Here is a 21398-nt window from a genome sequence, read left to right on the forward strand (position 1 = left end):
GTGTTCCCCTCTGTCCTTTTTTTTTTTAGATGGAGTTTTGCCCTGTCCTCCAGGTTGGAGTGCAGTGGTGCAATCTCAGCTCACTGCAATCTCCGCCTCCCAGGTTCTAGTGATTCTCCTGCCTCAGCTTCCCGAGTAGCTGGGATTACAGACCCTCGCCACCACGCCTGGCTAATTTTTGTATTTTTAGTAGAGACGGGGTTTCACCATGTTGGTCAGGTTAGTCTCGAACTCCTGACCTCAGGCGATCCACCCACCTCGGCCTCCCAAAGTGCTGGGATTACAGGTGTGAGCCACCATGCCCGGCCCCACTCTTTCCTAATTACTCTTGGTTACCAACTTTCAGCGTTTATTTCAAATCGGCCCTTTCACTGATAACCTTCAACTTCAACCTAATTTTTCTATGCTAAACTGAAGGGTACAGTACTTTTTCTTACCCCTGGGTTTTCTGTAGGGTACTTAATGTGTAAGAGGACAGAGGGCTGTGGGGAGGGTGACTTTGAATGTAGGGAAACAAGCAGAAGTCCCATGAAGGTAGGAGCCTGGTCTCTGCTGGTATTCAAACTGAATATGTCCTAATCCTTTTATCAATCACAAGGGTGTGGCTCACAGAGAAAAAAAAAAATCAAGATATTCCTGGCCTCTAGATGGCCTCCTCTTAGGCCACTTCAAACCCTCACACTTTCCTCCTCACCCAGCACTGCAGCCACCCTTCCAAACTGCAGGATGTTTGGGTTTTGTTTAGGGGCCCCACTCTCCAAGCTACAAGACGGGAAGGCTCCTTTCTAGAGGCTTTAAAAGCCAAGCAAGCTTCAACCCTCTAGCCACAGAGGTGCTCCAACAATAGGGCAACTGAGCTCTCCTTTCACACACAGCAGGCTGGCTGATTTCCCAACCACCAGAGTAGAATTGGCATTATAGGTACAACAACTACAGGCTAAAATTGTTTTTTAGCCTTGGAAACTTCCAAGATGAAAACAGTTTTGTGGAGGCAGTGAGGAATCAGAAGCCTCCATGCTCCAAACAGAGATCTGCTAGCTAGTCTATTAAACCATCTACTTTGACCCAAGTCACAGGACTAGTTCCCTACTCTCACCCTATAGGCAGGGCCCGGAGTTCCTCTGAGGCTCCTCTAGATGCAGTGTTACAGGACTGATGGCACTGTGTTCTGTCTGCCCTTTTTCTCCACTAGCCTGTGGGACCAGAGCAAGATCAGGCTATTAGTGACCAGAAAGATGCCAGACACAAACGACAAGATGCTTGATAAATGCTGCTCAATGAATTATCTACTCAAAAGCATCCTCTTTAGACGCAATCTCTCTTAGTCCTCTTTCTTTCCCTTAATCTCTATTCCCCCATCCTATACCCCAGTACCTGAATTCTAGACCTCCACAAGGGAGGGGCTCTTGGGTGCTGGTATCAAGAGAATCGATCCTCCTGTTTAAAACTCAGATGTACAACCCCGAATGGGTCTTGGCAACTTGGTAAGAGCTGTTGCTAGAACTGCAGCAGTGCAGAAAAGGAATGTCTAGAAAGGAGGCTGCCGGAGGCAGGTCTCTGTGTCACTGGAGAAATTTCAGTCTAATTGTGAAAATACGAGAACGTGCTGTTCTAACCCACCTCTGCAAAATCTCTTGAGGCAGGTCTGACCCTTTGGGTGGAGGGTGAGGACACTGATGAGGTAAAAAGGTGGGGAGAAGAAAGACTGCTGGGCTGCTTGCATTCCTGTGGTGGTAGCCCCTGCAAACAGCGGCTGGGTCACTGCAGCAGCCATTGATTTTCCAGGGGTCGATATTCTACTCCCACAGATCTGCTCAGCCGGAGGTTTAATCACATCGAGTGCTTCTGCTCAATATTTCCCCTGTCACTCCCCGCCGCCCCCCAACAAACCAAAAAAACAAACACCAAACACAATGAGAACTGGCAAAGGATAGATGAGAAGGTGCTCCTCACAGCTGTCCCCCACCCCCGGAGAAACTCTAGGCACCAGCTCAAAGGGAGTAAATCCAAGAGAGAGCCAAAGCTACAAGGGGCAGTCCACAAGACACTGCAGGGACAGACCCACAGGCCCCAGAGAATTATTATTATTATTTTTTTGAGACGGAGTCTTGCTCTGTCACCAAGGCTGGAGTGCAGTGGCGCGATCTTGGCTCACTGCAAGCTCTGCCTCCCGGGTTCACACCATTCCCCTGCCTCAGCCTCCCGAGTAGCTGGGACTACAGGCACCCGCCACTAGGCCCAGCTAATTTTTTGTATTTTTTAGTAGAGATGGGGTTTCACCGTGTTAGCCAGGATGGTCTCGATCTCCTGACCTCGTGATCTGCCTGCCTCGGCCTCCCAAAGTGCTGGGATTACAGGCGTGAGCCACCGTGCCTGGCCGAGAATTTTTTAATTCATTGCCTAACACCCTCATACAGACCCCAGGCATCTAACTTCTTCCAAAAGAAAAATAAAAAAAAAAGAAGATGATGATGATTCTGGAACTCCCATAGGCCACTAACTGGTTGAAACCCTGCTTTTCAGTTTGTCACAGTCCCCATCAGGCCTGTATAATACCATGTTACCTGCCTGACCAGTCACCCTGCCCCCTAAAGGCTTCTCACTGTATCCAGTCAGTAACCACTTTTTGGCCAAAAATGTATGAAGTGTTTTGAGGGTCACTAGTTAATAGACTCAAATCTGACAAAAAAAAAAAAAAAAAAAGAATCTGGGTCAGAGCTGGGCCTGAGTTAGAGCAGCCAAGAGCAGTGCATATTTATGGAATAGGGCTGTTCTAATCCCAGCAGGAAATAAGAGCACTGTAAAGCTAGAGAAGGCAAAGAAGTTAGGAACCCCCTACTTTCTCAAAGCCAAGCATTCCCTGTTAGGAAGGTCAACCAAACAGAGTTCGTTCTATTATGAAGATCATCAGCTATAATGTTAGAACTTGAGTAAAGAGGGCAGGAAAGGGGAGTGAGAGGAAAGGAACACAGAAAGCAAGCAGAGTTCTGGGTATGAGAATTGTAACAAGGAGGGGGTGTTGCCTTAGGCTTCCACATCATCTGGCTCTTCTCTCTACAGCAAGCCTGGTTGCCCCTCAGAATTAAAGCAACCAGAAAGCAAGCAAGGATAGCCAGGGAAAGCAAAGTTGGTACTGTGCTGAACATGGCTTAGAACTAGCGGGCTGGATGGCCTCCTTGGTTTTGTAAACTCTTTAATTTATACTTGTCAGTGGTCTTCCCTACCTTAGCCTACTGGTCTATATAAAATTCAAATATTTAGGGGGAGAGGGTGGAACAAACGGATCTGAGAGTGAGAAATGGATAGAATCTTAAACCAGAATACAACCTCAAAGGACTTTGAAAAGAACAACTCTGAACACAGGGGAGCTATAATCAAGTTCTAGAAAATAAGAGGGATAAAAATCCAAATATTCTTGATAATGGTTCCTCTGAACATTGACCTATATTATTTGTTTGTTTTTCAGACAGGGTCTTGCTCTGTCACCCAGGCTGGAGTGCAGTTGTGCAAGCATAGCTCAATGCAGCCTCAAACTCCTGGGCTCAAGCGATCCTCCTGCCTCAGCCTCCCAAGTAGCCAGGACTACAGGCATGCAACACCATGGCCAACTTTTTTTTTTTTTTTTTTTTTTTTGGTAGAGATGGAGATCTTGCTGTGTTGCCCAGGCTGGTCTCCAGCTCCTGGCCTCAAGCAATCCTCCTGCCTCAGCCTCCCACACTGCTGGGATTACAGGTGTAAGCCACCACACCTGGCCACTGATCCCTTTTAGTCTAAATTTGGTTTCCCTCTTACCTTCCCCAAAATGTCAGGAAAAATTACTTTCACCCGTCTCCATCTCAGTAAACAATATTCAATATTCTTCCCACATCAAAGCTGGCCTTAAGGGACAGGTTCGCTGACTCTCAAGATTAAGCCTTCAACCCCTAGTTTCCACCTTCAACAAGGCATGGATTCTTAGCTTCTTTGGGAAAGGTCAAATGGGAAGGAAGCTAACAGCTTGGAGGTAAACTCTGCCTCAAGGCAATCAGATTATGTCACAATACCAACCAATTCTATGCTGATAACAGGCAGGGAAGATGAAACACTTTCAGGCCATCGAGTAGGGGGATCAGGAGACCAAGCACTGGTCCCCAGAGGGATGGCAACAGAATACATATCGATTTCATCACAGCTTTCTAGTATGTCGTAGACACACAGAAAAAAACAATAGGGCTAATTCTACATTTGATTTATCAGGTATGGTGTTGTTTTTTTTGTTTTGTTTTTTTGAGACGGAGTCTTGCTCTGTCACCAGGCTGGAGTGCAGTGGCGCGATCTCGGCTTACTGCAACCTCTGCCTCCCGGGTTCAAGCAATTCTCCCTGCCTCAGCCTCAGCCTCCCAAGAAGCTGGTATTACAGGTACCTGCCACCACACCCAGCTAATTTTTATATTATTTAGTAGAGACAGGGTCTTACCATATTGGCCAGCCTTGAACTCCCGACCTCAGGTGATTCGCCCGCCTTGGCCTCCCAAACTACTGGGATTACAGGCATGAGCCACCGCACCCAGCCCACACCCAGCTAATTTTTGTATTTTACTAGAAACAAGGTTTCACCATGTTGTCCAGGATGGTCTCAATCTCCTCACCTCGTGATCCACCTGCCTTGGCCTCCCAAAGTGCTGGGACTACAGGCGTGAGCCACTGCGCCTGGCCAGGTATGTTAACATAGCTCCACACCTACAGGTCCTCCCCTCTGGGCCAAGTTTGAAGAAACAGATTCTCACCTTGGCTTAAAGGACCCTAGTGGTTTCTACAAAGATAGTATTTCTAGGTGGACTTGGCTCATTTCCTGTTCAAAAGACCCAAGTCCCCCCAAGGACAGACATGAAACAGCAGGGCAAACAAACATCTGGGGGCTGGTTTTCTGATTTTGGTTGATCTTTTTGAACAGAAAAGCACCAACAGCAAAAGAAAAGGCAAGGGGGAATAGATGAAGGTGAGCCACTGTCACAACAACTGAGTTCATCCATGATGACTAAGGAATATCAGGACATTCTAGTTTTTGAGAATTCTTCCTTTCAGAGCAAATGCTTCTTACATCCTTTTGGAGAACAGAACTAAATCCAGAAGCTGTAGTATCATTAACTTTGCCTAGAAATCTAGAAATCTCAACCTCATATCTGTTCATAACTCCTTCCCTTTCTCCAAAGAGAATACAGAAGGCAAAGTCCATTTTCTGAATGTGGCATTTTTCCATTTTTTTGAGACAGAGTTTCGCTCTTGTTGCCCAGACTGGAGTGCAGTGGCACAATCTTGGCTCACTGCAACCTCTGCGTCCCGGTTTCAAGTGATTCTCCTGCCTCAGCCTCCCAGGTAGCTGGGATTTGCTTGCACATGCCACCACGCCCGGCTAATTGTGTATTTTTAGTAGAGACGGAGTTTCTTAATGTTGGTCAGGCTGGTCTCGAACTCCCGACCTCAGGTGATCTCACCGCCTCGACCTCCCAAAGTGCTGGGATTACAGGCGTGAGCTACCGCGCCCGCGGCCTTCCTTTTCTTAAAGGATCTTTTTGCTGGTCTTGTACAGGAGTTGGTCCTAACAGTAAAAGCAACAGTAGAACCACTGGACTAGCAGTCAGAGAATCCAATGTTCTCATTTACTGAATGACCTTGGACAAGTCTCTTGCCCTTTCTGGGCCTTAGGTTCCTCATATGTAAAGTTGGGGGTGGGAGGGGAGACGGGAATGGGGGTGTCAGTATTGTAAATATTCTGTTGGGCTGGTTCATGCAGCCTCCATTCTATTCTTTCTCTAATTGTAGAGGTTAAAAAGCTTAAAAACGAAATTTCCAAGAATCCCTTGGTTTTGGATACAATTCAGCTTCTGCTAATGAGAAGCTGACTCATGAGATTAGATCAAAGTAAGCAGAGACCATATTTCTGTCTCCTTTACTTGTTTCTGCAGGAGCATTTTGGTTCCATCCTCCACTTAACTGGGTGCTGGTTCTGGCAGCAGCAGCCACTGCTTCTTGATTCCAGTTTACTGATCCTGGATCACAGGTTTAGGGGTATGATTCAAGAGCAATCAATCTAATAGTAGCTCCAAGATAGACGTTCCCCTGGTAGGTCAAATCTAGGTTAAATCTGGGTCTAGTTTCTTGGAGGCCAAGCCTAGAGCAAGCTCCCTCACTCCTTCCAGTTGTAAGCCCAAATTCCCTATATTACATCTCTCTCTTTTAAACATAGCTAGAGCTAGGGTCCAGTACAGAAATCCTCTGACTCAGTATTATCAAATGATCCCAAAAGAGTGGCTGTAAAGGAAGAGAGAAAAGATTTATTCACAAAGCATATTTTTTGTAGGAAATGGGCAAGAGGGGGGAGCCTTAGGCCTTTAAATACATTTGTCCAGGACAACCTCCTTCACTTCTTCCCTTTTTACAACCTCACTGTACTTTCTCTCTCTCACCCTAAGCTCTGAGGGGGTGGGTGGGGGGTTTGAATTGCTCACACAGGATGGAGGGTTGAGTCAGCACACGCTTTCTCTTCCATCCCTATGTTTTCTGCAGCCTGTTATTCTGCTGAGGATGGCATAACCTGCCCAACTCAAAATAATATCACCTGGGCTTCAGGGAAGCTTGGGCCAGAGAGGATACCAAGTGTCTTCTTGAGTAGTAGGAAATACATTTAAAAGCTCCAGGTACAAAAGAATCAGGACATACCAGTCCCGATAGCTCTGTGTACTAATAAGTGAGGACAAGTTTGGCCCAACTTAACTTCCTACAGCAGGGCTGAGGACAAACTGAAAAACAAGGTAAAATTCAAACGGTGTGCTTAATGGGGAAGAGGTACTTCCAGCCAGTCCTCTGTAGGACTAAGTGACTCAAGAGCCATCATACTAGAGGTAAGGCTCAGTTGCTTTTCAAAGATTGAGGCTGTTCCGAAGGAAACAAAAGGTTCCAGCAAGAGGAATCTGTGTGAGACACACAGGCAGGAAGCAGAGCTGAGCCACCAGCGACTAGAATAGAAACAGGAAATGGGCCCAGGAACAAGCATACAGTAATCTGCTGCAAGCAGCACAGGCTCAAGCAGGCAGCAGGCAGTATCAGGGTTGGAGCAGTGTGACTAAGATGGAGAAGCGGATTGGCCAGTCCAGCCCAGAGAACCAGCGTTCTAGAGAAGGGATGGCTACATGCACAGGGTACATGCTGCTCTTAGCAGTCTGGGCAGATATGACAGAGGGGGTGGGGAATTTCCTTTTCGACACTCTGAGAGAGCACCTGGGCTATAATTCAAGGGGAGCAGGCACAGATACATGGTCAGCTATAAAGAAAACAGGTCACCAACCTCAGAAAGACCCTGCTTCTCTGGTTACCAAAATTGCTAGAGACATTTCTGTTATCTTTTTGAAAATCAACCATCAAAAACCTAGATAAGGACTGTGGGCCCTCTCTCCTTCTATCATGGAATGAACAAAAGGGAACAGAAACTGTGTAAAATTAAAATCCTTCAAACGTTCTAATTTTTTTTTTTGAGATGGAGTACTGCAACCTCTGCCTCCCGGGTTCAAGTGATTCTCTTGCCTCAGCCTCCCGAGTAGCTGGGACTACAGGCCCCCGCCACCACACCTGGCTATTTTTGTATTTTTAGTAGAGACAGGGTTTCGCCATGTTGTCCAGGCTGGTCTTGAACTCCTGACCTCGTGATCCACCCGCCTCAGCCTCCCAAAGTGCTGGGATTACAGGCGTGAGCCACCGTGCCCAGCCAAACGTTCTAATTTTTAAAGCATTTATTGAGAGGATTTGTCACTCCTCTCAATAAACCTAAACAACAAAACGTCAGCTCCCGAAGCTCAGCTAGGTAGCAAGAATCTAGGAGGTATTCAACAAAGGTTTATGAATATCTGCCTGTTCTGGGCACAACATGACAGATGTCAGATACAGTTCAAGCAGAGGTACCAGCATAAGGCTATGCCAACATGAAAATGGGGAAGAAGTCCCAGAGAGGGTATTTCAGCTAGGTTTTGAAGCCAAAGTAGAAGTTTGCTGAGCATGACAGAAAGAGAGAGAAACAGGTATACAACCTAATCAAGAGGACCAGGAATTGTGACAAGCTTAAGATACAAATGAGTGGCTGGAGATGAAGCTGCAGAGGTATGCTGGGAGCTGTGGATAGCTCCACTACAGGTTCTGAACTGGGTAAGGCACCAGGAGCCAGGGTCCCCAAAACATGCACGAAACAACTGGTGGTGGTCTCCCACACTCAGAGATTACTTAAATATTACTGGATACAATCTGTAAAATTTATGACGTTCCAAAGCCCCAGCTTGATATTTTTTATATTTCTTTTTTTTTTTTTTTTTTTGAGACAGAGTCTCGCTCTGTCACGTAGGCTGGAGTGCAGTGGCGCGACCTCAGCCCACTGCAACCTCCGCCTCTCGGCGGGATTCTCCTGCCTCAGCTTCCTGAGTAGCTGGGATCACAGGTGCATGCCACCACGCCTGGCTAAATTTTTATATTTTTAGTAGACATGGGGTTTCACCATATTGGTCAGGCTGCTCTCGAACTCCTGACCTCATGATCCACCCGCCTCAGCCTCCCACAGTGCTGGGATTACAGGTGTGAGCCACCGTGCCTGGCCTACTAGCTTGATATTTCATTTGAAAATTTTACTCTCAGCTCTCAGGGTCTCTGTGCTTCTAAACCATTAGACATATGAATCACTTAGAGATCTTATTAACAGAGTTAGATCCAATAAATCTAGGATGGGGCCTGAAAATCTACATTTCTAGCAAGCTTCCAGGTGATGTTGGTGCTTCTAGACAATGGACCACACTGAGTAACAAGGATCTAACTGATTAAAGTTAGCATTGACCAGGACAGTATGTTCTAAGAAGACAGACACAGAACAGGGCTTGCTCTCATCCAACACAGGAACCAAATAACCAAACTCTAGTCAACGGTTCACTGTTTGAGGTGATTCCCTAGTTGGCTAGTTCCTCCAAGCAGGTCCTATAGGTTTGGCTATCTTTCCTACCACTCGCTCTTTCCACAACTCATCTGTGCTTCCATCACAGGGATGTCTGGGAAAACAGAAGTAAAATGGAAATCCATTGACATTCCTTTTAGGACAAGTCTAGCAAATGCTAAATGGCAAAGAGTTGAGTCTTTTGCCTAAAAATGAAGAGAGGATCAGATTGTCCATGTCTTTCCTCTACTGGGTGGGATGCTGGAGAAAATATTTCACCTGAAATATCAGAGCTACATTCAAATCTTGATTCTGACCCTTGGTTTTTCATATGTAAAACAGGAGTGGGTATTCTGTACATTCCAATTCCTACCTTTTCAGAATAACTGATGTTGACTGTAGCTCCTTGCCTGGCCTTAATCCTGCCCTCTAAAATTTGGATTCTACAATGACAGCATAGCTCCCTCGTATTTCCTCTTTCTAGACCAATGTAATTCCAAGATCTCAGCGTCTGAGAGCATTACAGAAGTAAAAATATGAATGGTAATAGCTAAGATGTTAAGTGAAATCTAAAGAATGGCTCAGAAACTCAAGGGATAATTTGATAGACATTACAAATCCTAACTCTGTTCTCCACCTCCCTCCTGATATCAATAACATTCACTCCTACCTAACCTGAGGAAATGAGTATGATCCAATCTTCAACAACAGCCTTTAAGATTACCTTTTTTTCAGCCAAGGGTATAGTGTCCCTTAGAAATTAATCCAGTGGATGCCTTTGATTCCTTTTTCTCACAACTCCGGAAAGATGTGTCTGTTTATACCCTCCTAATATTCTGCCAGCACCTTCACTTTTCCCTCTTCCATCTGCCTTATACACATGCGGGTCTTTGGGATGAAGCGGAGGAATTGGACTGACTCAGCCAGATTCTCCTTTTTCTCAGTGCCTTTCAAGAGTGCTCTTTCCCTTTCCCTTGCTCATTTCCTTTTCTCAAGCCCTCAGAAATCAGGCCTTTTCCTTATCTAAAAAGGATCCCAATGAAATGCTTTATGACAAATCCAACTACCTATTTTCTTTGAAATATAAATTTGACTTCGTCCCTCCTCCCCTGGCTTCCAGAAATATTACACAATCCTGGTCCTTCTCCGACCTCTCCAACTCTCTGTTGGCTGCTTCTACCTGATGGCCTCTGGCATCGTCCAGAGCTCCATCTGGCTTCTATCTCTAAACTCCACAGTTTAGGAGGCCTGTTTCATTCCATGGTTTAACTATTAACTACCACACAGATAACTCGCAAACTTGTATCCAGACTCAGGTCTTACCCAAGTTTCAGTTTCCTATCTCCAACTAGAAACTGGACATTTGTTTTCAGAAATCTTACTATATTATATTCCACAAAATAAATATGGAATTTAACTTTTCCTCAAAAATGAGACTCCCCCTGCCCACCGGTCAATCAAAATCTTTAAATATTCCACCACATAGAACCCACTTATTCTCAGTCCTGTATTCTTTCCTTCATGTTCCACATGTGGGAGCAGGTGGCTATGCAAATGAGACAGAAGGACCAGAACTCCATACCTCTTGCCAGAAGTAGTTCTACGGTTTAACTTATTCCACTGCTTTAAGACTCTCCCGTTTTCAAAGCATACTACAAACTAATGGATCATTTTTGTAAAACATTAATTTTATCATGATTGCCCCAGTTACCTATCTGCAAGCCCATAAGATCATATCTAAATGGCTTAAGCTCAGCAGGATCCCTGTGATCTAGCTTTCCTTCCTGTTACTTCCCACCCCAGGAAGCCGACCAGCCCCCAAGTATCTATACTGCACCTCATCCCCATCCCTGCATGACCTCTGTTCAAGCTGGACTTTCCCTTTGTAACCACTTAAATACATCCACATCTAGCTCATACTGACTGAACTTCAACATGACTTCTTCCTTCAACTATTGAGACATAAATGGATCAGTGACTTCACCAAACTCTGACAGCACTCATTATAACATACAGGCACATGGTCTTCTGTTTTATGTCTATTTTACTAATGAAACACAGGAGGATCCTTCAGGAATCATCGTATCATATTCAGAATCACGGACCCAAGAGTTCAAATGACCTCAGAAGTCACGCAAGTTCAACCCTTGTCAAATGTCTGTCTTCTACATAACACCCACAGCAAAAAGTGTGCCAGGTTTTACTCCAGGGACAGGAAACTTACCTACATCTCTCCTCATCCTCCAGATCCCAAAAGAACTTACTTGTATGTCACACTTGGACTTAAATCTACAGACAACAGGTAGCCAGGTTTTAAAGCATTAACGTAACTTGGCCAGGTTTTTTTTTTCTTTTTTGTTTTTTTTTTTTTTAGATGATCACTCTGGTGATTATGCTGAGGACAGACTTGGAAGGAAAAGAGGAAGAAAAGAAACAGAACAGTCAGAAGTTTGTGGCAAGACACCAGGTGAGAGATAACAGGGACCTGAAAAAACAAAAGGCAGTGGAGAAAGAGAAGGGAAACCAGATTCAAAAGCAAAAACCATTTCTGTGGTAGACTAAGATTTGGTGACCAACTAAGTTTGGCCCCACTAAAGGAAGGGATCCAGTGATGAGCACCATACAGCAGAAGAGCTCCCAGGGTGGTACTGGCAGGGCAAGGGCTCCGTTACCCAGGAATAAACTGCACTGAGGCCACAGCTACAGGAAGTCTAGTTTCTTTCAAGTCTCTTTTCTTTCTACCATTCTTAACCCACAGTGTGCCTTCCAAATAATCAAGAGTCAAACTATTGTGTAAATCACCACTATTATTCTAGTTACTGCTGTGGCTTCCTAGTCTAGTAATTTTTTTTCCTTCCCTTCTCAAAAGGTTACTACCTACCTCAGTCTCATTCCAACTGTGGTCTTCTGAACTGGCAGCATCTGTAGCAGTTCAGAGCTTGTTAGAAATGCAAATTCTTAGGTCCCAGCGCACACCTACTGAATCAGAATTTCTCAGGTAGAGGCAGTAATTCAGGTGATTCTTAACACATGCTAAAGTTTGTGAAGCACTAGCTAACCTCTTCAGATCACGGCTTTCAATCCTGTATCCATTTTCCATTACTCTATCCTAGGTATACTTTCAAGACCAAAATGTAAATTTACACGTGTCCCAGTAAGAAAAGTTACAGAAGCTGGGCCGGGCACAGTGGCTCATGCCTGTAATCCCAGCATTTTGGGAGGCTGAGGTAGGTGGATCACAAGGTCAGGAGTTCAAGACCAGCCTGGCCAAGATGGTGAAACCCCATCTCTACTAAAAATACAAAAAAATTAGCCAGGCTTGGTGGTGGGTGCCTGTAATCCCAGCTACTTGGGAGACTGAGGCAGAGAACTGCTTGAACCCGGGAGGCGGAGCTTGCAGTGAGCCCAGATGGCACCACTGCACTCCAGCACTCCAGCCTGGGCAACAGAGATTCCGTTTCAAAAAAAAAAAAAAGAAAAGAAAAGTTACAGAAGCTGGGCGCAGTGGCTGACGCCTATAATCCCAGCACTTTGGGAGGCTGAGGTGGGTGGATCACTTGAGGTCAGGAGTTCGAAACCAGCCTGGCCAACGTGGTGAAACCCTGTCTCTACTAAAAATACAAAAACTAGCCGAGAGTGGTGGCGCACACCTGTAATCCTAGCTATTCAAGAGGCTGAGGTAGGAGAATCGCTAGAACTCGGGAGGCAGAGGCTGCAGTGAGCCAAGATTGTGCCACTGCACTCCAGCCTGAGTGACAGAGCAAGACTCTGGTAATACAGTCAAGCTGCTCCTGTCAGATGTATACTTCCCGAATGAGCACTATAATGGACGCTGCTCAGGTTCGTCTATTCAATAAGTTGGAGTCTACTATATGCCAGGCACTATGGCAATAAGCAACTAGATGCCAGGCACTATGACAATAAGCAAGACAGCAAGTCAGCCCTCAATGAACTTGCATTAAATAAGTAATTTAAATTACACTTGAGATAAGTACTAACAAGAAGTATGGGTGCTAAGAGTTTACTATAGGCTGGGCGCCGTGGCTCATGCCTGTAATCCCAGCACCTTGGGAGGCCGAGGCGGGTGGATCATCTAGGTCAGGAGTTCGAGACCAGTCTGGCCAACATAGTGAAACCTCGTCTCTATCAAAAATACAAAAATTAGCTGGGTGTGGTAGCAGGCGTCTGTAATTCCAGCTACTTGGGAGGCTGAGGCAGGAGAATCGTTTGAACCCGGGAGGTGGAAGTTGTGGTGAACTGTGATTGTGCCACTGCACTCCAGCCTGGGTGACAGAGTGAGACTCCATCTCAAAACAAACAAACAAACAAACAAACAAAAAACAGTTTACTATAGCAAAGGAACCTGATACAGTCTGGAATAGATCTCTACCTGCAAATCAGGATTCACCTGGGACAGCTGCTAACCACACCAATGCCCAAACCCCACATCAAACAAATCAGAACTCTGTGAACCCAACCCTGGGCATTACTTTTTTTCTTTTTTTTCTTTTTTTTTTGAGACGGAGTTTCACTCTTGTAGCCCAGGCTGGAGTGTAATGGCACGATCTTGGCTCACCGCAACCTCCGCCTCCCAGGTTCAAGCGATTCTCTGCCTCAGCCTCCCTAGTAGCTGGGATTACAGGCGTGCACCACCATGCCCGGCTAATTTTGTATTTTTAGTAGAGATGGTGTTTCTTCATGTTGGTCAGGCTGGTCTCAAACTCTCGACCTCAGGTGATCCGCCCACCTCAGCCTCCCAAAGTGCTGGGATTACAAGCGTGAGGTACCGTGCTTGGGCCTGGGCATTAATTTTTAAAGATAATACACTCCCCCAGGTAATTCTAACATGCAGACACAGTAGAGAACCACTGGTCTTGGGCATCACATGATAGGTACTGGGGGCACAGAGGTCAATAACACAGTGCCTGCCTTCCAGGAGCTTACCATTTAAGTAAGTAGAGTTAGGCCAGGCAAGGTGGTGCATGCCTATAATCCCACCACTTTGGGAAGCCAAGGCGGGCAGACTGCTTGAGCTCAGGAATTCAAGACCAGCCTGGGCAACACGGTGAAACCCCATCTCTACTAAAAAATCCAAAAATTAGCTGGGCATGTTGACTCACACCTGTAGTCCCAGCTACTCAGGAGGCGGAGGTGGGAGGATCACCTGAACCTGGGGAGGTGGAGACTGCAGTGAGCCGAGACTGAACCACTACACTCCAGCCTGGGTGACAAAGAGACCCCCATCTCAAAACAAACAAACAAAAAAAAGTAAGCACAGGTAGAGGGCATTGGCAAAATGCTCTGTCAAATACAGGATGGTGCTTACCAAGAGGGATAAGTGATCCCAGAGAGCTATACAAAGTTTTACCTGTGTTAGCAAGGCTTGATTTCTACAGATGGGTACTCAGGTACTGAACTGTGCTTTATATTTTTGTAGGCCTTATATATTGTGCAGGTTTTTGTTTTTTTTTTTGAGACAGAGTTTCACTCTTGTTGCCCAGGCTGGAGTGCAATGGCGTGATCTTGGCTCACTGCAACCTCTGCCTCCTGGATTGAAGCAATTCTCCTGCCTCAGCCTCCCGAGTAGATGGGATTACAGGTATACACCACCACGCCTGGCTAATTTTGTATTTTTAGTAGAGATGGGGTTTCTCCATGTTGGTCAGGCTGGTCTCAAACGCCAGACCTCAGGCGATCTGCCCGCCTTGGCCTCCCAAGCCACTGTGCCCAGTATTTTTTTTTTTTTTTTTCAGACAGTCTCGCTCTGTCACTCAGGCTGGAATGCAGTGGCACAATCTTGGCTCACTGCAATCTCCACCTCCCGGGTTCAAGCAATTCTCCTGCCTCAGCCTCCTGAGTAGCTGGGACTACAGGTGCCCGCCACCACGCCCAGCTAATTTTTGTATTTTTTAGTAGAGATAGGGTTTCACCATATTGGCCAGGCTGGTCTCGAACTCCTGACCTTGTGATCCGCCAGCCTCGGCCTCCCAAAGTGCTGGGATTACAGGCGTAAGCCACCGCGCCCAGCTATATATATATATATATATATATATATTTTTTTTTTTTTTTTTTTTTTTTGAGATGGCGTTCACTCTGTCACTCAGGCTGGAGTGCAGTGGTGTGATCTTGGCTCAATGCAACCTCCACCTCCCAGGTTCTAAAGTGATTCTCTTGCCTCTGCCTCCCGAATAGCTGGGACTACAGGTACCCGCCGCCATGCCTGGCTAATTTTTTATATTTTTAGTAGAGATAGGGTTTCACCATGTTTGCCAGGATGGTCTCGATCTCCTGACCTCATGATCTGCTCACCTTGGCCTCCCAAAGTGCTGGGATTACAGGCGTGAGCCACCGCGCCCGGCCTTTTTTTTAAAGGTAAAATAACAATGGCCTTTAGTCAAGGAAGTCATCATAGAAGTTATTTAAGCTGCGTCTTGAAGCTTGATTAGGTAGTAGTTTTCTGAAGGAACAGTCTTTAAGATATAGTCTGAAAGATGAATAGGAGGAGTTGAGGGGAAAAGTATGAGGTAAAGGGAAGGGTGTGTGCAAAGGTCTGAAAGCAAAAAATAGCATATGGTGCCTTAGAGAAACTGAAAGAAAGCCAAGAGCAAGGCAGAGAAAAAAGAATAAAGTAGAGGTTCTCAAAGTGCCATCCCTGGTCTAGCAGCAACAGAATCACAGAGGAACTTGTTAGAAATGCACATTCTCGGGCCCCACTCCAGACCTACTGAATGAGAAAGACGCAGGGGATGGGAGCTGAGAGGGAACAGCAATCTGTGTTTCTGATGTCTAACATTAAAGATCCTGGATTTTAGGCCGGGTGAGGTGGCTCACGCCTATAATCCCAGCACCTTGGGAGGCCAAGGCAGGTGGATCACCTGAGATCAGGAGTTTGAGACCAGCCTGGCCAACCTGGTGAAACCCGTCTCTACTAAAAATACAAAAATTAGGTTGGCATGGTAGAGGGCTCCTGTAATCCCAGCTACTCGGGAGGCTGAGGCAGAATAATCACTTCAACCTGGGAGGCTGAGGTTGCAGTGAGCTGAGATCGTGCCATTGCACTCCAGCCTGGGCAACAGAGTGAGACTCAGTATCCAAAAATAAATAAATAAATAAATAAATTAGTTAGGTGTAGTGGCGAACACCTGTAAACCCAGCTACTCGGGAGACTGAGGCAGAAGAATCACTTGAACCCAAGAGGTGGAGGTTGCAGTGAACCAAGATCGTGCCATTGCACTCCAGCCTGGGCAACAAGAGTGTGAAACTCTCTCTCTCTCCCAAAAAAAAAAAAAAAAAAAATTCTGGATTTTATTCTAAGATTAACAAAAAAATAATTGAGAGGTTTAAATATAGGGATAACATGATCAGGATAATAGCACCTAAATGGCTTGGCATCAATAACTGAGCACAGACTCCTCAAAATTTAATTTTTGTAATATTCAAGGGTCACAATCATAATGCCTTTAGGGCCAAGAAGGTAACGTGAATGAGTAAGGAGGGCAATGTGAAATCTGAAGGGCTGCTCTCCAGCCAGCCTGGAATCTGCTCTGGTGCCAACAGGTACCTCATAAACATTTGTTTAGTGAAGGGATGCACTGGCAAACCTAGGGATCCTTTAACACAACTGGTTAAGAAAGGAGAGGGCTCTTGTAGGGAATTCAACTTCTCATTTCTTCAGATGGGGCTGCTTCCTAGCCTGCGTAGGCAAATCTGGCATCAAACCAAAATTTCAAAGAATAACCACTTTTTGATGCCTGCCCAAGTAGCAAAGGGATAAAAAGCAATTCAAAAAACAAGATGCCAATAACCCAGCCAGCTTACCTCCCACATGGAGCTTCTATCACTGAGCAAATGACCCATTTGGATGAATCTTTAGAAAAAGCCCAAACTTGGGAATGTTCCTTGTGATAGCCTTCCCAGGAACAACCATCCCCTGGGCCTAAAAGGTTGCCAACACCTTCACCTTCACTTCAGTGGGTCAGGTAAGAAGTTCTTAAGATTCCCAACCCTTGCAAGGCATGTAGCATCTCTGGATACAAGCCTTCTCAGGACCAAAAAAATAAAAAATAAAAATAAATAAAAATAAATTAAAAAAAGCCAAATACAGATCTATCAAAAAAGGTCACCAGAAGCAAGCAAAAACTTTTTGGAATGAAGCAACTTACAGCACTGACAGAAATCCACCGATTTGGGTTCTTGACACAATAGCACCTCACCCAGATTTAGCCACAGACCACAGATGATGAGGGAGTGGTTACACATTCTGACTGAATCAGGTTAAAAAGCACATTCCAATGAAGTTCAGGATGCAGAAAAGGATTGCAACAGACACTAATGAGAAGGGAACAAAGAGTGATCACTTTATTAAGGCACTTCCTTCCCCCAATTCCTCAGTTGAGAAAGTCAACAGTCTCAGACGTCCTATGTCCATTCTGGCCTCAGAAGCCTGAACACCAGGTGCTAAGGGACTCTGCAGACCTTGCCCTATTGAGGTGTCTCAGAGACCTTCAGGGGAATCCATGGGAAGCTTCATGATGAAGAGAGTTCCCGCTTTCTGCCTATTTCTTAGAGATCCTGAAACCATTTCTCTCAGGTCAAAATAAATGAAGACACAGGTTTTATATCCAAGTAGAGTCAAAATTCCAAAAGATTCTTATCTGGGTATGTGGCTGAATTTCCATTTCCTAACTGAAGCAGGATTTGTCATTGTGGGTTTGCTACCCACCATCTTACTAGATGACTAGATTTCAGAGTAGCCTATTTTATTTCTGTGCCCAGCAGATTAACTTTCAGAGGCTGAGTAACTTGCCCACAGAGCTAAGACTAACAGTAAAGGTTCCTACAACCACCTAGTATGGTGTTAACTGCCTTTTAGATATAAAGCACAGTCCCAATGCCCTCTGAGGTGATGATTACAAAGGCTGACATTTATGGAGTGCCTACAACGTGCAGTGCTCGTGTGCGCTCTCTAGTAACCTATTTAATGTTCGCCACCACCCCTATGAAACAGAGTTGGTGGCAGAAGCTAGAGCCAGGAACTCTGGCTCTAGAGCCCAAGTTCTTAATCACTAGACTATACTGCCTTTCTCAGGATATGGTCAGTCCATCCCATAAATAAGTACCTGATTCCATAACCAAGCACCTGGGCATCAAGTACTCTACCAAAAAACAAAAAAAAGTATTCACACAAAATCACCACCAGAAAAACTGCTTTTGCTCCAGCCACATTCAATGTGACAATGCATGCTGAATTGCTCCAGGATCCTACCTTGTAGCTAAACATTAAGCCAAAAACCTAAAAATTAAGCCTGTAAGAGTAAAGTCAAGAAACTGATACTTTTCTCAACTTTGATGGAGAGCAGACAGTGCTTCTGGTATCTCCATCTTCTCTGCCCCTCATGTGGGTCCATGTCTAAAAGCACAAGACTTAAAAAGACAAAAACAAACTAAACAGATCACAAACCTATTCCCTGGGCAGGGAGACAGAATAGACATCTACAAGTCAGCTTTTAAGTTCCTTGAATTCAAGAAATAACTTATTCATTTCGGTCAAAATTAGCTAAACTTCCAACCAGAAACTAACTAGTTTGCGTTGGTTTCCTCTCTGCCCCTATCACCTTTCAGAAGGTGCAGAAATACTCACAGGCAAGCTGGAGGGTCTTGACTGAAGGCTCAGGTTCATATCTTCTTGCCCTCCCTTACTGGAGGTCATTGAGGGGGCTGAGGATGCCTGAGACCCAAATGAATCTTGAGATAGCTCCTACAACAAGAAAAACAAAAGCTGTGATGGCCTGGTATTGATAAACCAGGCAAGCTTACTTCACTGTTGAAAGGGTTATGGGACTGTCTCTCATGAGTGTGAGAGAAAGCCCAGTTGCGAAAAGTATTATATGAAGGCCAGAAAAATCCAAGCCGTGACTTGTAAGAATGTCAACAGTGGACTCTTTCTGACAGAATTGTCACCCATTTATTGCTGCCTACAGAGGGCTGTTTCTTGGGGTTAAATGCTAATGTGTGGCCAACTTCAAGTTAAATCTATCAAGGAATGAGACCAATGAAACCACAAAAATCATGCTAGAACCTCTGCATTAAAATGAGTACTGCTTCCTTCAAAGACATCACCTTGGGATGAGATATTTATTCCAACAGTGCCACCAATACATAAACTTTTTAGTGGACCTGTCATCACTCAGTCATCTCTTTTCTTTGGGCTCTACAGGAATAAAGCCCCAAATGCTATTTTAGGCTCTACAAGAATAAAACCCCAAATGCTATTTTAGGCTCTATTACCTACATCTTGTTCACCAGACATAACTCCAAATGAATTTCTGCTATCTCCCCAAACAAAATCCACCCGCAAAAAATAAGATTTGCCACCACTGAGAGTATTCTAAAGAATGTGGTATCAGCTCTGGTGGCAATTCCAAATGAAGGGATCCAAGTATTTTGAGCGATAGCAGAATGGAATGGCAGTTGGAGTGAATGTACAGTACCGTCTTTCAAAGTGACTGTTTTGAAAAAAGACCAACTTACTTGGATGCTGAAGTTTTGATGTTGATTTACAAAAAAAAAAAAAAAAAAAGTCCCATTATCTTTAATTTCTTATCCATCTATGAAACTTTCCATTGCCCTATTTATTCATCATTAAGGAATTAAGGAGAGCTACAGGTCTTTATGCAGTTAAGGAGGTTATGCCTTTATTAGTTCAATCAATCCAGTTAGCATGTTTACCCAGAGTTTAATTGGTCTTTAAGTGCACGTTAGAGAACCACTCTGTACAGCAAAGTTCTCATGACACTAACCCCCAAGCTGTCTGTAGTCACACACAGGGAAGGGCAGGAGGCAGGGATATCTTACCTGCGGTGGAGGGAAGCGCTGCTGGGAATAGGCAGTTTGCTGGGACTGCTGAGACTGGGGCTGAGGATATGCAGCCTGCTGGGAAAGCGTCGAGGGTGCTGGCTGCTGAGGTTGCTGCTGCTGGTAAGGAGACTGAGCCTGTGGCTGTGAGTAGGGGGGCTGGCTCTGGGGGTGCTGCTGTGTCGTGGACTGCTGGGAGGGGTATGGAGCCGGGGACTGCTGATGTGGAGGCTGGGATGGCTGCTGAGAGTATGGAGGCTGAGAGGATTGGAGCTGTGGTGGTTGAGACTGTGGCTGCTGCTGATACGAAGGTTGGGCATGAGGGGTCTGGGACGGTGGTTGCTGGGAGTAGGGTGGCTGCTGCTGCTGAGGGTGAGGACTTTGCTGGTTGTAATATGGAGTCTGGCCCTGTTGACCATACCCGCTGGGGCCTTGTTGTCCATAAGGAGGAATCTGTAGGAAAGGAAAATATACTTTTAGCACTGACTCTTCTGCATGAGGAAAGATGAAGTGTTTTGTGAGAAGCTATGCACTGATGATGAGTATAGAAAGCAAGCATGCAAAGCCTCATACTTAGGAGGCCCAGGGTTTTTCTCTCATCCCTGCCTAAACTGAGCCAGGAAGGACGGCCAAGCTGGGTTTTTAGGTGGTTTGTTTACAAGTGGACTACATTTATCCACTGAAAATTTACACTATTTACTATTTGGGCAACTAACATAAGTTTAAGAGCAGCTGTTTCTACCAGTGAGCCTACTCTTTTTATCATGGCCTAGACTGTTTTTATAAGTGTTAGGAATCTGTACCACAATGAATAGTCAATAGCAGCCTGGCTCAACCAACTGAAAACCTAGGGTTTGGTAATTCAGACAGTGTGCAAATCACTAAGCTACTTTGGTTCTCTCTTTCATTTAGTTTTCATTCAAAAAAAATATTTGACAGCCTACTCAATTACTTGTACCAGGCACTATTTTAGGCACTGGGGATATATTTAGTAAGCAGGCAAAAAAATTTAAAAAATAAATAAAATTACCTCATCTCTCCTCTACTGGAAAAAAGAGACAATTTTCTATATTAAATGCGTACTTTGCTTTAAAGTCTTAGAAGTAAAATTTGTTTTATATTCTCTCCCTCACTATTTTCAGTATATCACTCAAATATAAATGATAGAAAACTTTGTCAATACAAAAATGACAAGAGATAATGATGTGAATGGTTCGACAAAAGGAGATGGATAAGGGGAAATCTTAACATTTGTATCAATGCTGTTAACATCTTTTCTGTTTAATCTTCCCCTTTTCTTCTACTCCCAGTCACATTCATTTTGAACCAGACGGCAGATATGTTAAAGGTATTCAGAATCATAAAGGGCCTCTTCCATCCCCAGGGCACATGATATGAATGGTTTTCTTAATAGTAGCAGTGCCTACGTGTTCAGCCACTGCCTTTCATCCCATCTCATTCAGAGATCACCACTCACTAGGTATAAGCTGGCCAGTCAGGTCAAGAGAAAAAGAGATATGTACCTGTGACCAGGGAGTAAGTAGTTTTCCTTGGAACACACACACGGGATGGTGCCTATAGCTTTGGCTTTGTTAGTAGC

At 45.0% G+C, this 21398-nt stretch overlaps 1 protein-coding gene and 1 long non-coding RNA gene across 3 annotated transcripts in view; one reads left to right on the plus strand and one right to left on the minus strand.

The window, feature by feature from the left end:
* Positions 1–21398, minus strand: part of ARID1A (AT-rich interaction domain 1A) — an 88092-nt gene that overhangs the window by 32543 nt on the left and 34151 nt on the right. For both annotated transcript variants that reach the window (XM_024249900.3, XM_009233312.4), the window contains exons 3-4: positions 19799–20251; positions 18585–18701 (exon numbers count right to left, since the gene is read on the minus strand). In XM_024249900.3, the coding sequence (XP_024105668.2) occupies positions 18585–18701; positions 19799–20251 (570 nt within the window). The remainder of the gene's footprint in view (positions 1–18584; positions 18702–19798; positions 20252–21398) is intronic.
* Positions 2324–12077, plus strand: LOC129051855 (uncharacterized). Its single transcript, XR_008516364.1, has 3 exons — positions 2324–4236; positions 4583–4697; positions 11319–12077. It is a non-coding gene; the product is annotated as an uncharacterized LOC129051855 (long non-coding RNA).

Source organism: Pongo abelii, chromosome 1, assembly GCF_028885655.2.
Source record: "Pongo abelii isolate AG06213 chromosome 1, NHGRI_mPonAbe1-v2.0_pri, whole genome shotgun sequence".
Lineage (NCBI taxonomy): Eukaryota > Metazoa > Chordata > Mammalia > Primates > Hominidae > Pongo > Pongo abelii.